Here is a 16,410-nt window from a genome sequence, read left to right as displayed (position 1 = left end):
CTTGACCTAAACAGTAGATAATGGAAGCTGCTTTGAAAGTTCGTCGCTGTAGCTTCCCATGGTGCCCTGCTCTTGACTGCGAAAGTAAACAGCTAATCCTTGCTGCTGGAAGGTGAACAGGCACCGACTTTCGTTATCAGCAATAACTCCGGGTTTAATGTGAGCACGGCTGAAGGAGCCACGGGCCGGGGAGCCGGCGCGGAGCCAAGCCCGCGGAGCGGAGCGGAGCGCCCGGCCTGGGGCGTCTCACCGCCTGCCGCGGAAACCGAGGCGCGAGGAGGCGTCTCAGTCAACCGGACGGAGATTTCCCTGTCGATCCCACGTGGGGACGAAGGCCCCGCCGGGACTGCGGCTCGGGGCGGGGATCGTCAAAGGGGCCTGGAAGCCCCTTTGGGCACGCGGATCCTGCTGAAGGTCGTGCGATCGGGCATCCAGCCCCCTTCGGCTGCTTAGGAAAAAAGGATCGTGAACGTGATGGTTTTGCACAGTACCATTCAGAGCATTAGGACTGAGGGTATTCTTCCGTTTATACATGGGATGCTGGTTGGTTTTTTTCCCTTTAAAATACTTAGGTTTGGCATCAATATTCTACTAGATCTTTCCACCTTTTAAAAATCAAATTAGCCATAATATAACCATTTTTAGCACTTCAGCTTCACATTGCATATTTGAAAATACGCTCAGAATGAGACACTGAGCAATGACGCAATGTTCGAGTGGAGCTTTAAATGCAACAATTTCATATTTACTGTATTCACAGCTCCATAAATTCCTATTGTGCTCTGCATTTAGCTACTTATTTTCTCATTTCTGGTGCTTTGGTCTCCTATTTTAGTGATGAGAAACTGAAAGGTCTGTCCCTCAGTAAGAGAAAGTGATACCACATCTTCATGCAATTTCAGATTTACTCAATAACATTTACATTTTTCAGCTTTTCATCAAGAGAAAGAGATCTTGAAGTATGGGGAAGCAAACATTTCTTAAAGAAAGCTTTCCTATTCACGGAGTACCTCCGGCGAGGTGTTCTCTCAGCACATTGTTAAATACGATGGTGTCGTCCCGGCGCTGTGCTGTGCCTACAATGTATATTTCATTTCTAGTCAATAGGCATTTGAGCTAGTTAATAAATTTTTAACAACATTGTAGACTAGACAGGGTCATCAGGCATTCAAAGAAACAACAGTTCAGTTGTCAGCGGAGTGTTAATTTCTTTCACTTCCGACTGACCTTAACATAGATTTTAAGATTAGTATGGCAATGTTTGGCCGCTCTTGTTAAAAAATGATAAACATAGATTTGCAACTTTTTGCCTTTGAGATATTCAGCTTCCCCGTCAATATTCTGCAGGCTTTTCCTTCAGCCTTGCGCTGCTTCGCTGTCTCAGGTCCAAGGCTCCTGGAGAAGCAATGCTGGCTATTTTCATTCTCTGATGCAGCAAAGGTGCAAGGTTGAACAACCAGAGCCTAATTAAAGTGCTGGATTGAAAAATCAATACACATCAATATACACCAGGCATTATCCTAAACAGCTGAAGATATTTGGTCAGAACAGACTTGAATGTGAGCCAGTGCAAACTTCTTTTTGCTTTCCTTTTCTTGTTTTGCTGGTTTTGATTTTGCTAGAGATCACAGAGTTTGGCAAAACGCACACACACACACGCACATGCACGCGTACACGTACACGCACATGAGAACTGTTTCATTGGCAGGCAGAACCTATGATTAAGCTTTTATACTTGCCCCTCTTTCAAAGTGCTGCCTAAAAAATTGTAGGGCTGCTCATCATGTTCACCTGCCCTCGACAGGTACTAAGCTGCCGTGCTTCTTCAGAGTATCTAAATCTATTTTACAACCACCCATCTGAAAAAGCAGAGGTATTCTCACCTCTGCCTGAGCTGTGGAGGCACAAAAGCCTTTCTGCTCGGCAATGCCCCTAACAGCGTGGTTACGCTCCAGTGGTATCAAGCCAAAGGGATTCAGGCGCAGCTGAAGCTGACTTCTTCATCGCCGGTCTTCTCTGGTCCAAAATCCACAAAATAGCCTGGACTTATTACTTACTGGTGACAGTGATACCAACGACCTTTTATCTGCTCATCCGGGAAGGAGGAGAGCACATAAAACCCACAGCCACCTGCGGTCACCATGGAAACGGCGTTATTTGCTGACTATATTCTTCTCCTCGATGCATGTTAAAGACTGTTGGCAACCAGATGGACACCTGAGCTAAGGTGAGCTGATTAAAGAAGCTCGAATTAGTTGAGAAAACTCTTAAAGTTTAATCAGCCCGCTCTCTTATTTGCTGCCAAAAATCATTTCAATGATAACTACGTGCATGTGTCGTGCGTGCACAGCTGTAATTCAGCCACGGTCACAAACTTCTCCAGCAATGCACGCGGCACAAGAATTACTTACTGCCTCCAGCCCGTGGTAAGAAGACTGGTTTTTCTCGCACCAAGTTCTGCTTTGAGCTAGGCTGAAAGGTTAGAAAAGGTATTGAAATTAATGCTCGCTGCTGGGTACCAAAGCAAGGAGGAGCTCAGCAATGTGACACTCTGGGTCACCGGGGCCACTGCATGAACCTGATTGCCCGTTTGCTTCTTGAACTGTTTTATCTGGAAACCAGCAGAAAATACTGCCCAAATTGCCAGCACAGAGTGCCCAAACGCCCTGCTTGTAAGGGGCCGGCAATAGGCGATCGAGGCAACGCTCCAGGCGAATCGCCTCTTCTGCTGTATTATGGCTGTAAATAATCCTGGGATTAAAAGATAGGCTAGGAAAAAACACCGAAGGCAAAATAACCCACAATAATTAAAACAACTCAGTGTACATCTACTTAGATAAATTGGAAAACAAATTTGCAATGTATCGGCCTAAAGAAAACAAACATTTCAGACTGGGTGTTATTTCTTGCCAATGAAGAGTAAAACAACAACAGCGCAGTTTGCTGGGGAGCAAAATTACCTGCCACATCGGCCCACTTCGGAGGGAAGGGGGAACAAGGAGGGAAGTGGGTCTACATTAGGAAAAGGCATAGAAGAGTATTTTGACATTCTTTTGAAGTTTTCTGTTTAAAAGAGACCATATTTTTGTAATTATCAGCAAACATATATATATAAAAAGTGTGTGTGTGTATACATACATATATAGATAGATAGATAGATAGATGGATATGTATATATATGGCTATGTACATAACAGCACTTTTTGTTTTGAAAATATTTTTTGTCTAGACCGCATTAAAAAAGGGGGGGGGGAACTCCCTAAATTCAGGTCCATTTCAGGTGAAAACAAACCGGACTTTTTCATTTCAGCCAACTGAGGCAAAAGAAAAGTATTTGCTGAACTCTAGTTTCATTGCGGGACAGGAAACTGGACAGTTTAATGGCACATCTTTCAGAAATTGCCCTGGATTATCGCGTTTTTGCACATGACTAAATACAGACCACGATACCAAGCGTTGGCCTCCTGGCACTGGTTTGTAGAGGAGCGTGGGCGCTGGAGTACGGGCTGTGTCGGGGTGTCCCGGCGGCTCCTCGGGGCCGGGGCAGCGCCGCGCCGTGGCTCCAGCTCTCTGCTGGCCAAAGTCCGCCCATGCCACCGCACTGCCGACGGCGGCGGGCGAGGCGAGAGCGGCGGGCAGGGACGCAGTGCTTCCAGCTCAGTCAGAGATTAAATTTGGGGCAACCTTCAGCCCTGACCGCCGAATTCTGCATCCTGTCTTCCTTTGCACCTCATTACTCACCGGGCTGTCGAGGCCGGACTCCAGCCTGCTAGATTAAGAACGGCAAGTTTATTTAAAAGGAAACAAAACAAAAACACACCAGTTTTCCTCATTACCGGCAGCCATCACGAGGCCGCCTTTTCCAGGACCACACAAGGAGCGGCGACGGTGGCGTGCTGGCGGCTGGCGCGCTGGTCGGAGAGGGCCGGGAGCTCCGGGGACGGCCGCCAGCAGCCTTTCCCAGTGCTAACACGGAGCCAGGCTCTTCCCTTGGGGCGGATTTGCAGGGTGTCACTGCTCCAAACCCCATGGAGCCACCGGGTCGTGGCCCTGGTGGGGCCTGGTGCGCGGCGGGCTGGCCGGGCAGGCGAGGAGCAGGGCTCACCACCTTCACCAGGTGCTGGCTGGGACACGGGCGCAAGGATCTGGCCAAAGTTGCTGTTCCTGAGGGTCTCGCTGCTTCACAGCACACCTGGTGGGGTGGCACTGGTGGCCCTATGGCCGTTTGAAAAAGGCCAGGGAAGTTATTTATTTATTTATTTTTACTTTCTTTCTGCTCTGTCTGAGGACAAAAAGGCTCTCTTTGGGCTGTCAGGCTGCATTTCATGTCCATATTTCCAGACTTGAGCTTATGGGTGTTGTCCAGAAGAAGAATATTTTCCTTCTGGTGGAAAATGGTAATTCCCATGTCAGTTTGGCACATACTGGGCCTGGTCTCCAGTGTGCCCCTTGCTATAACGTTACCTCTATAAGGGCTCAACCGTGACCCGTAAAGGCCCTCACGCTGCTGACACTTTCTCAGGTAGGCAAGTTACTTGGTTTAACTGCAGAAAAGTAATGCAAGTAGTTTGTTTGGTTGAACTCGCTGAACATGTTTAAGCCTATGAAGGGGCCTAGAACAATTACCGTCATCTTCTGAATTCGAATGTATGAAAAATGGCATCTTTGCATAGAAATATTTCAACTGACACCCAAAATCCTTGCAGCCTCAGTGCATGCAACCAATGCGGCGATGGGATTGCATGGAGGATGATTTGTGGGACTGTGGGCACGAAATCATAAGCACGGACAGTTGCAGGTTTTGTTTAGAAATCCTGCACATGATCATCGTCGGTCCTCACTGACCTCGTGAAGGTGTGCTAGCTCCAGGACGGTGCCGTCCCGCTGACAGGGGCTAGCAAGGCAGCTCGGTGTTGCTGACAGATGCCTGTCAGATATATACTGCCATCCCAATGATTATATCCACATGCGCCCGCTGGACGTTTGATGGCCAGTGCCTGCAGAAGGGCGGGTTTGCCAGGTCTTCATGGAGCCGGGTGAAGCACTGGGACGGGGGGATGCAGCGCAAGCTGAAGGGCATAGGGATTGCTTACGTGCTTGCAGTTTGATATTGGTTAGGACTCACAGAACAAGATGCCGTAGTCTGTGACTGGGCATGTAACGTCGGATGACTGATGACAATAAAATCTTTATTATTTAACTATCTTTAACTTTAATTTGTAGCAACTGATGAGGGAGCAAGGTCCTCGAGGTGCACAAACACAGAGCGAAGGTTAGCGTGCCCTCGCGGATACCAGTACCTATGTGTACAAATGCACGGGTCTAGGCACGTGGGTTGAACTCGCCTTTAGGGGCCAGACAGATTTAGACACCAATTCAGATTGATACTGAACACAAATTATGGTTCTATACATACACATAAAGCAACGTGTAATTCTTCTCTAGGAAAATCTTACATCTTTTTCCCTGTCGCACAATTCAAAGGCAGCTCCCGACCCACCGTGCTGCCGCTCCAGCTGTTCAGGCCTCACAACGCCTTCAGGCTTTCAGGCCAAGAGCACTTGCTGTGCCAGAGGGTTTTGGCAGCAGTTATAATGTGAATGATTATTTCCATTGAGGAAACCATCGGTGATAACAGCGATGGGAAGGTATGCGGGGCACGCGCTGCAGCTTGCTGAAGGCATCCGACCGTCAGGGTACGTAAGGCGAGGGTCTAGGCACCATCGGTGAGGAAGCCGCTGTGTAAACGAAATAATGCCATGTTCATAGGGAGGCGAATATGCTAAACAGAGTTTGACCCCTGAGCTGCCCCCTGTGAATAAAATGTTTCCAGAAGCCGTAAAAGACTTGGCTTGAGCTAGGTGTTCATTCAGCTAATGAAAACATTATACCCCTCTGTCTAACCAACCTGATGTATTCACTAAGCATTACAGTGAAAGGAGACGTGTGTTTTGGCCACTTTTGTTGCCAAGTTGCCTAATACCAATGTGGACATTATAAACTTGAGCAGTATTTTAAGTTGCTGTGATCTTAAATTTTATTTTCTTACACAGCTGCCCAAGCCAGCTTACATGCTGATCGGTATCTGATGCAGCCTGGGAATAATCTGGCACCAGCTTCTTGGGCAGGCAAGTAAATCCTTCCTGACATCAATGAACTGAAATATTCTGAGGTCTGGCAGTGACAAAGGGAATAGAGAATGAGAGTAGTATTTCTTTATATTGATCTACCTTTCCTCCTCATCTACTAATAACATTGGCTGTTTACCCTCTGTAATAAGCTGGGGTAGGTGCTTACACTGGTACTAGATTTCCAGTTTTCCCAGTAAGTGCCAGTGCCACAAACCAAGAAGCCCCCAAATGAAGGAGCTGGCTAAAACTACATAAAATTAAGTGTACCAATGTTTTTAAAGCCTGCAATCCAATCTCTTGCCTGACAGATTTAGACCTTGGTTTAATGCCTAAGAATTTCCCCATCCAATATTTAAAGTGCCCTCAGTGCAGGCTACCGAGCACAGAGGAACATGCTACCTGCGACCGAACGGGAGCCCCTGCGGCCCTGCCCTGGGTTTATGCGGTACATGGGGAACCCAGACCAACTTCGTGTCAGCCCCAAATCCCTTACCTTGCAGAGGGGATTCGCATCAGTTCTGCTCTGCATATTTCCAGTTTTACTGCCATTTCCCTAGCTTGTATTCTGCATTGTTAAAGGCAGCATGTGGCCATTTTATCCTGAAAGGAAATACTGCTTGTCCATTTACCAATTTTGACTTGGTACATTTTACAGCCATGGGACAGCTTCTGAGGAACATTTAAGTAGACGGTGATCCTACAGCCTGAAGAAAGTGCAGCGGATGAAAGGTGGGTACAGCATAGGTTTATAAAAACAACAATGTCATGGAAAAAAGTGTTCAGGAACAAGAATTTACTCTTTTTTTTCACAATACAAGAACTGGAGGGGCATCAAGTAAAACTATTAGTGCCAAGTTCGAAAAGCACACTGTGGAACTCTGTGCCCCAGGTTGCTGGGAATACCGAAAGTTTACACAGCCTTAAACAAGTAATAGATGAAGAACATATATCAAGGGCTATAAAAACACAAGAAAAGACACCACCTCTGGCTCAGCTAGTCAGAAGTGCTGAATGGAGGAAGATAGGACGCTATACTGTGGAAGCGGCACTATATGCGTAGACAGGACCTTTGGTTTACTCCTAGTGCATCCGTTCTGATGTACATTGTAGGCTACAATATAGATAAAGAAAAGCAATGAGGAAAAATAAACACCACTGATGATGCACTCTCGTTAACAGATTCTGCATCCACTCTACTGAAAAATGTGTACTTGTCCAGAATAGCACCCGGTTTTAAGCATAACTTGGAAATAAACTGTATTATTGCTACCTAGCAAGAGATCTTTCCACCAGGAGCTTTAAAGTTCTTAATGAGCCCATAGGTCTTTATTCCAGCAGGAGCCAAGAGACAGTACAACATATCAAACAAGTTAGGGCATATTTTCTTTGAAAAATTCTAAGCTTCAGTTTCACTGAATTTGATATAAAATAACCAAGAAATGGCTCTAAATCTAGACTAAAGGCCTATTAAAATTTTAAGCTCAGAATCACATCAATGTTATTTTTCAGCAAATTGTGACTCTTCTCAAAAGTCATTTTTGATATGTCACACTTTGTTTTTTGCCTGTTCTTCACAGCACTGCTCGGTGTCCGTAAATAGGCGATGGCCGTCCGTCCATAGCCGGCAGCACTGCCCTCATCCCATCTCGCCGTAGGGAGGAGGCTGAGTCTAGCCCCCACATCGGAGCAGCTGGGGCTGCCCAAGCTTTCCCTGTGAAAGGGTTTTTCTTTCCCCACAAACCTCTTATGCAGCATTAGAGAAGCCCCATGCGATGAAATCACCAGTTTTCATGCACTGTAATTATTCCAATTTAGGTAAACTGGTCGCAGACACACAAACTTCATGCATACAAGTCCTTTAAACACAACAGAGGGTGAAACAAAGAGGCAAATCAGCCGAGATGCGAGGTAACGCTAAGTACCCATCATGCAGGTGCAGTGAGAGATGCCTGTGAGGTTCTTTGCTTCCTCCCTCTTCATATATAGAGTAAAATCTTGGCCCAAGAAGCATTAATAGGAAAAATTTAGCATTTCACCTGGAGTATTTCTCATGGTGATGCGGGCTGGATTTGAGTTAAACAAGGACAGGCAGGCTGAAGAGAGATTAAAACCGGAGGCAGAAAGGGAGCTTGCAGAGAGCATAGGTATATGTCAGGAACAGAGCTAGCAAAGAAAGACAGACTAAATCAAATGTATCCAAGATAATTTGCAAGGATAGTAAAACCAAGTAAAACATATACATTAGTGAAAGCTAAGATAAAGGTGAAGCTGAAGAAATAGGCTTAAATATACCACAGTTGCCTTTCCAGTAGTTCATTTGGGTTTTTTTTCCATAATAATTTCTCATGTTTATTTTGGCATTTGTGGGGAAAAATGTCAATGAGAGAGCTGCTTTTAGTGTGCCTCGCTGGATGACGTTGAGCTATTCCAGTACCACAGCAGCTATTTTCCAGCAGATTAACATTCAGATACTGGGAGAGTTCATCTAGTTCACATATATCTGCATAGAATTTTTATTAACTTTTAACTTTTTTTATTTGCTGGGCCACCTACAAAATGAAAACAGATTGCTTACATTCTTTTAAGATAGAAGAAACAAATTTTTTAAAAAAGTCTATAAATACATGCCTTGCTGAAAAGATGAAAGCGCTAGCCTTTTGCACAGTGGCATTGAGTTCCCAGCCCTTCTAAATGAAAAGAAAAAACAACTTAATTGTCTCCTTACTGGATTCATTTTTTCCTGCTTGTTTGCACTGAAGAGAAACATGCCATCAGAAAAAAAATGGATGCGAGCAAAATTAAGGCACTGGGTTGGCACTCGGGAGATCTGGTTTCAGTTCCTGGCTCTGTCAAACACTTCCTATGTGACCTTGTAAATGTCACTTTTGAGCATGTAAAACCATCTGGCCTGATCTAGTGAAACATGCATTTAATTTTAAGATGCAAGTAGCTCCACTTCCATCTCACACGCTTAAATTTAAGCCATGTTTACACGCCTTGCCGGTTGGGAGCCGCGCTGCTCAGCACCCTTCCAGGGTGCCGCTCGTTGCCCCCGCAGGCTTCAGGATCCCCGTGGAAAGAGAAGATGAACCATATCGCGTCCTTTTCGGCCGTACGTTGAGCAGAGCAGCGGCGGTCACGAGACTTGCACGTGCAGCGCCCAGCACGGTGGCCTCTCGCCTCTAAGTGCAATGGGGACGCAAATAATTCGTGTTGATAAAAGCTGCAAACCCGGATGCCTCTGCTGTAAATATAAACCTGTATTTAGGCACCTAAATACTGGCCTGATTTTCAGAGTTGCTGAGCAACCAACATCCTCATCAAGTCAAGAACCCGTGAACGCTTTGTACTTCAGAAAATTAGGTCACTTATTTGGAGGCTAAAAATAGACTTTGAACCCCAATTTTAGGGCTTGAAAATATGCCTTTAAATGTACTCTGATAATATATTCTGTCCCTAGCCATTATAACTAGCCATATAGCAGAAATGCTATGTAAAATTCAGATTTAGAAGTAAAAATATCATCATTTAACCATTTCGCTATTTTCTAAATGTAATTAAAAAAAGTAGAATTCCACTGAGACATTTTAAATATATGTATATAATATACATATGCGTATACACACATGTTTTTAATGTACATAGTATACACAATGTTATTTTATGGCATAGCAGATGTGTCTTAATTCCCTGACACCACATACTGAAGTCAGATTATGCCAGGCTATTTTATTATGAATAATGTGCTTGCTCCGTCATTAAGTGGGTTATTAAAGACATAAACAAACTTTTATGCCCTGCTTTTCAACAGCTGTTGGTGGTCTACAAAGTGATAATCCTGCTTTCAGCAAATAGTCTTAGACTTAAGAACAAAATAAATACATTTCATAGGCAACCAAGTTGAGTCACGAATGGGAAGACCATAACTTTGTGACATCTCCGGCACCGCAGACGCCGAAATGGCATTACTTCTGAGAACAGCCCATAGCTCGCAGGCTGGAAATGAGATGGCCGCTCCACACACCATTTCTTCCTATAACCACACAGTAACTTCGACACTAAGCCAACACGCCTGCCTGGCATTTATTTCAGCAGTTAGAGCAGGAGACAGAAAATTAAAAAGCAAATACAGATTTTACATAAACAAACAAACATATTGCAAAAATATATGGAACGTGAGAATAGCTGGGTTTTTTTCCTTCCTAATTAATTATGCAGCAAAGACACAGTTGCAAATCCTTTAACCTTAGCTTTGAAGAAAACCAGCTGAGTAGGTTTTATACTTCAAACAAAAGGGTAGGAGAGGACAATAAAGGTTACGTGGCCATGTCCCGACACCGGCGCGATAGCTCTAACCGCAGCGGATGTGACCCCACCACGACAACCTTCCAGAGGTGGACAGGGAAGAGGTTTTATTCTTACAAATAGGACCGATGCCAGGTCAACCAGGCCCCCTCACTTTGGACTTCCTAAAGAAAACAGCGTCAGACAGCTGAGCAGGAGAGTTATGAGGAGTGCTGAGATAGGAAATATCGGAGGTTCCTGATATATTATGGTTGGCCCAGGGAACAAGGAAGCTGCGAGCCAAAGGTAGCCCTGAAGAGTGCTAAACTTTACAGCGCTAATGTACACAACAACATCCTCATACAAGCAGATGTTTAAAAAAGAAAAAAGCGTGATAGAAATTGTATTTAGACCACATTGCACTCACCCTAGGGAGGAAAACTGGAAAAAAAAGGGGAGAATGTGGAACCAATTTTCAAGCTTGAGCAACTGAAAGTCTATTAAATGATTCTGTCATCAACATTAGATGAGAAAAAAAAGTAATAATTTATACAACAAATTAGGTAATTGTAGCTGCATGGACAAATGATATTTCTTCCCTGATAACTGAATAAACATTGTTACAAGAGGAAGGTTATAAGGAAATGGCCACTTCAGTGAACTACAAGCACCAGGGCTCCTGCTTCTGTTTGTATCAAAAGAAAGGTATTAAAGACTGAATGGCATATGTGCTCCTGGTCACAAACAAACATTTCGAGCTACTTAATTATTTTTTTGAGTAACTGCATTTGAGCTGCTAATGATAGGCTCAATTTCATGTAACTAGAAGCAGTCTCAGCCGATTACTGCATTATAACAAATTTAAATCAATCTAATACTCTTGAAGGTATAGCAGTGTAAACTGGAAATTACAGTAGTAAAATGGTAAATGTGTAATTTATTTATTCAATCTATTGTTTCCTGAAATAAATATAAAAAGTAAAAAACTGAATAAACTTGTAGTAAGCACATCCAGAAAATAAGCTCTGGGTCCGTTGTGGAAGTAGCAGCAAGGTAGGGTAACGTCGGGGTGTAATGGAGTGTCTTCTGCGTGATTATGCTTACTTAATACTGGAATAATGTGGCGGTCAGTCAGGTCCAGCAGAAGTACCAGCAGAGCAAACTTGAAGTACACTGGAAATGCAGTGGGCAGAGCACACGTGGGAATACACACATAATGGCTAAATTCCTGAGTTTCAGGACCTTCAAGTTCTTATTTTCTTTTCTGCCACAGACTTCCTGCGGGATGCTGGGCAAGTCACTTAATAGCTTTTTTTTGCCTTTGTATTGTTCTGCGCAAGATTATACTGGATTTTGCTTGTGGAAACCAGGCCCTCAGTGCCAGAAAGTCTTCTTGCAGGGCACTGTTGAAGTATAAATTCTTAAAAAAAAAAACAAACAAAAAACTTACACAGTGTAGGGATTTGTAACGTGCAATATCGAACCCAAAACTTGTTACCCCCTTCAAATTAGGGGGAAATTGCTATACAGATTGCCTTGGCAAGGCTCTTCTAAAATGCAAGCACAATTAAAAACTCGCCATATTTGGGGAAAGGCTAAACATTGGGATTTCCCTTACCGGGGGATGATGCTCCTGCGCAAGCAGCCGTTCCCTGTGCAGAGGAGGAGGGTGTAAATCCAGCCTGAGCAGAAGTCAGCTTGCAAGCCGGGGTGCACTTCGAGGCTTCAGCTCTGCAAGGTGTCAACTCGCCCGGCGTGCGCGCGGCAGGCTCAGCCCACGCCGCCCCGCCGTGCGGGAAGCGGGGGGACGCGCTCCGCTCCCGGGGGACGCCAACCCCGGCCAGCGCACGCCTTGATAGCCTGCAACCAAAGCGGTGCAAAGCAAAACAGATTTTTCCAAGGATAAATTTTATGTCAGTTCTATCTATCTTTTTATGTATCTCTCCATCCACCTGAATAGAGGCATGTGTGTAAACAAAGCCAGCCCTCGTTCCCCCCCAGTCATGTCTGAAATGAAAAATAATAAAAATATATTTACATGGCTTTTACATTAGGCTATTAGAAAGCTATAGTCTGTATAACAGAGGGAAAAAAATTACAAAGAATGATTTGCATAGCAAACACATTTCACAGTTGTTTTGGACAAATGCCCTCAGTAAATATGTTTAAAGTCATGTACAACAAGAATATTTTATCACAAGTAACCATGTTTTAATAAACACTTCATCTTTTTGTATTTCATTCTTTCTCATCATAATAATAGAAATATAACACCATATATCACTGTAAAACACATTTCCACATAAATGCTGATAAGCACAAAATATTTTTCATCATTTACATTTTAACTGTAATAATATATGGCAGGATTAAAGCTGCATCCATCATGTGTCTAACTAACCTTGCTGTAATGAATTTTTAAATGTAATGGTTTCTGTCACAAAGTAAAATCATACATAATATCTTTTGACACAGTATGCCTGGTATACGCGAGGTTTTAAAATGTAAATGCTACTTCGTTTTTAATTAGATTTATAAACTCAAATCACTATTTGCTTTTCCACAAACCACGGGCGGAGGGAAAAGCGCCTGCCTGCGCCAGGACTGCAAGTTTTCCGGAGCACGGCGCGCTGGGGAAGCGCGGACCTCCAGCGCCCGAAACGCGCGGCGCGGGGCTGCGGCCCGGGGGCTGCCGGCGGCGTCCCCACGCCCGGCCCGGGCGAGGACACGGACACGGACACGGGCACGGACACGGGCGCGTCCGGCACCCTCCCCGCCCTGCTCGAAACGGCACGTGATCCTGCTCGCCAGAGGAGAATCATTAAAAATAATTTGTGGGCGCTTTCTGTTCTGCGAGCCCTTTTTTTTGATACGATATTTCCTTCAGTGATTATCGCTGCGGACATGTTCTGCCATATGGATGGGAGCCGGGCGAGGAGGCGGCTCAATACCTGAGTGGTTAATTAAGAGCTGTTGCTGGGCCACAAGAAGCAGGTTTGAAATCCCTCTTCACTCACCGACAATGAGTAGCTTTTTTAGCAGCAGCAGTCACTAGGGACAGCCAGAAGCGCAGGGTAATTATTTGAGATAACACACAGCTGAAGACCGCGTGCATGCGTGTGCGTGTGTGTGTGTGTGTGTGTGTGTGTGTGTGTGTGTGTGCACGCGCGTGCGAGGCGGGGGGGGCACCTTTGAAGGGAGGGCGACAGGACAGGGAAGTCTATAATAAAAAGGTCAACATCTCCTGTTTTTCTGTACGGCGCTGGCAGTCTGTAATGCCTTTTTAGAATGAATGACAACGGATTCTATCTTTTTCTTTCTTTTAAATGAATATCTTATTTTGTATTTGAACTTTGCGACTGCGAGCATGGGTCTGCCAGCCTGGTCCGAGCAAGCTCCTCTTAGGGCATCGGTGTGGATGCCGGCATGACTTTGCTTGCACTGATGCAGAATCACGGTAATTTCGGCATTAGCTCGCGGAAACCTGGGGCTCTCTCAAGAACAAAGAAAAAAGCAGCCAAATGAAAGCCAAGAATGAAATGAGGAAGGTCCTTAACTTCTTAGAAATTTAGGGCTAAATTCTCAGCAGGATAAATCTGCATATTGCCACAGAAACAGGAAACAGTGTTTTGGCCATAAATGGGCGACCCATTTAAACCCGCTGAGGATCTGGTCTTTGGACTACAGCTTTGCTTATAGGCAGGGGCGTCAAGGTTGCTGCACCATCGAAAAACCCAAACAAGGGCTCAAACACACGACATTTTCAGGGACGCTCTTGCTGCAGTGTATCACATCAACTATTTTTTGGCACGATATAGAAAAACAAGGCAACTTTTAAAGGCTATGTTTTCTGAAGTGAGTCACATCTGAAACATTCATGAAACACTGGACCACGTCGCCATCCAAGTCCATCACTGGAGCACAAACAGACCGTAGCACCCGGTGCAAACTGAACGTAAATCGGGCGGTAACACCGCAGTACGATATTTCTTTTCTCCACTGCAGTGCAGAACATGAACATCGCCTTCTTCAGTCATCTAAGCTCAGTCCATCTACACTGTGGGCTCGAAACGCTATTTCCCTGACTTTTGGGTTTTTTTATGAAAGCCTTTCTACTTTCTTACTGAGCAGACAAATGATGAAACCTCTCTCGTATGTTTTTTTGGCATTTCCAGAAAATCCCATATGTGATCTCCAACTTAGACGGCTTAAATCTCCATCCAAATATGAGCTCTGTGACGCTCGCACAAGCACTTAGCTTTGTGCTGTGGGGTAAAAATAAATCCAAGAAAGAAAGAAAAACGCAACCTCCCCCTCCTCCCCCCCCAACCTTTTCACATCTCCTCAAACGCTGGAAGATATTTGAACCGCTTTCCAACAAATGCGACGGCTCTTGCAGCACACCAAAGGTCTGGCGGCTCCCGGGGGTGGCCCAGCGCCCCCAAACCTTCAGGCCGAGGCTGGGGGACCACGGCCTACCTACCTGTTCACTTTCGGTATTTTAAAGGGAGGTCTTGCAAGCCTTTGATGTTTCCAGAGTGCAAACAGTGCCGCTCTAGTAGTAGCACTTTTGCCAGTATAACTGTCTCAGCTTTGTTTAGAAACTGCCCAATATGTTAATTATCTCCTTTACCTCTGTGGCATTATACTGTCAAGCTGTACAACAGTCTTTAGAAAATAAAAGCTAACACCCTAAGCTGCTGTACCCGGCTCCCATAATATCTCTTCACTGACAATGCCTGAGCTGTCAGATCAGAAGAGGCGTCACTCGAATAAAGGTGGGCAGATGTGTGATAATGAGACAGAAGCATACAGATGCTAATATCGCTGTTCAGCAGAGCAGGCTCGTCTTCGTTAGGCAGACCCAGGTAGCAGCTGCAGACTGTCAGGCGCGGGAATGCTGCTTGCTCTTGATTCTCATTTAAGATCAGCTTCGTTCGCTGTCTGTCAGTGAACTTTTCCCTCACAGGAGCCTGGACCCCTAGGTGATCAGTCACATTTCGACATAACTAGATGTCAAAAGAAGTTTAAGTTGTATGACGAACTGTGATGCATTCCCTGTGCTGGCTGGCAGTCTCAGCCCTCCAAGGCGTCTTGTTAATGATCCACCTGGAAACTCTAGAGTATTTCCCGTATTTTGTTTTCTTATTAAAATACTGGCTAAGCCTTTGTCAATATCCATGTCAGCAACTGTAAGCTCAAGACAATATTATCACAAGCATAATTTGATTTAAAAATGGAATCACAGACCTGTGTTGGCCAGGCAGCAGGAGACTTGTATGGAGTGAGCGGGATGCTTGGGTTTTGGTACCATAATTTAGCATCATCAATTAAAACAAAATATTTCGGCTCTTCTCTTGGGTAAGGAGAGGGCATTATGAGGCGGGTGAAATGCATTTTACTAAAATCACCCTATGAAATAGGTCTGCAGCCAGCCAGCCGAGCCGAGCCGATGAACCCAACTAGGAGTAGGATAATGGGGAGCCTCTGCAGATGAGCAAACGATTCAAATATGCCGCAGCTCGGAAACACAAATAGCCGGCGACTGTCACTTTGCACACCGCGGAAACCTTTGAACTGGGAGCCTGAACTTCACCAGCCTTTCATCTGTTGCTATGAGCTGTTTACCCACTCACGCTCCCTGCTTTCCGCGAGCAGACAGACTGTGGCTATTTTACATAAGGTACATACGTGCACACACAATACAGCAAACATTCGCCTGCAATATTTGTGTGACAAGACCCAATATTACTTGGTCCTAAATCATGTCACACCCTTTTTTACTGTCACTCTTAACAGCTTTTTTCACCCCTTACCATTTACATTTCAATGTTTCAGTTCTTGCTAAGACAAGCCCAGGTGCAATTAACAGGTTTTCTTACATTCTTCAATTTCTGAATTAAAAGATCACAAGGGAAGAGACTTAATGATTTATGAAGTTCTTTTTCTTGTTTGGGGTGGGAGAATTGTGTGGCGCATGTGAGCCTGATGTTTG

The 16,410-nt window shown here is 44.9% G+C and overlaps 1 protein-coding gene and 1 long non-coding RNA gene across 11 annotated transcripts in view; one reads left to right on the top strand and one right to left on the bottom strand.

Moving 5' to 3' along the window:
* Positions 1–9,922, top strand: part of LOC112984388 (uncharacterized) — a 165,032-nt gene extending 155,110 nt beyond the window's left edge. For both annotated transcript variants that reach the window (XR_003259465.2, XR_010391389.1), the window contains 3 exons: positions 6,054–6,128; positions 6,787–6,860; positions 7,709–9,922. This is a non-coding gene — a long non-coding RNA (uncharacterized LOC112984388). The remainder of the gene's footprint in view (positions 1–6,053; positions 6,129–6,786; positions 6,861–7,708) is intronic.
* A 260-nt stretch (positions 9,923–10,182) lies between these two features.
* The window catches only part of LOC112984386 (uncharacterized), a 164,644-nt gene continuing 158,416 nt past the window's right edge, over positions 10,183–16,410 (bottom strand). For 6 of the 9 annotated variants that reach the window (XM_064519514.1, XM_064519513.1, XM_064519517.1 and 3 more), the window contains 2 exons: positions 12,034–12,422; positions 10,183–11,835 (listed from right to left, as the gene is read on the bottom strand). In XM_064519514.1, the coding sequence (XP_064375584.1) occupies positions 11,717–11,835; positions 12,034–12,422 (508 nt within the window). In that variant the 3' untranslated portion in view covers positions 10,183–11,716. The remainder of the gene's footprint in view (positions 11,836–12,033; positions 12,423–16,410) is intronic. The other 3 variants (XM_064519519.1, XM_064519521.1, XM_064519520.1) reach the window with 1 other exon arrangement.

Source organism: Dromaius novaehollandiae, chromosome 13 (assembly GCF_036370855.1).
Source record: "Dromaius novaehollandiae isolate bDroNov1 chromosome 13, bDroNov1.hap1, whole genome shotgun sequence".
Taxonomy (NCBI): domain Eukaryota; kingdom Metazoa; phylum Chordata; class Aves; order Casuariiformes; family Dromaiidae; genus Dromaius; species Dromaius novaehollandiae.
Note: the sequence above shows the minus strand (reverse complement) of the source record. Positions and strands in the feature narration are given on the sequence as shown.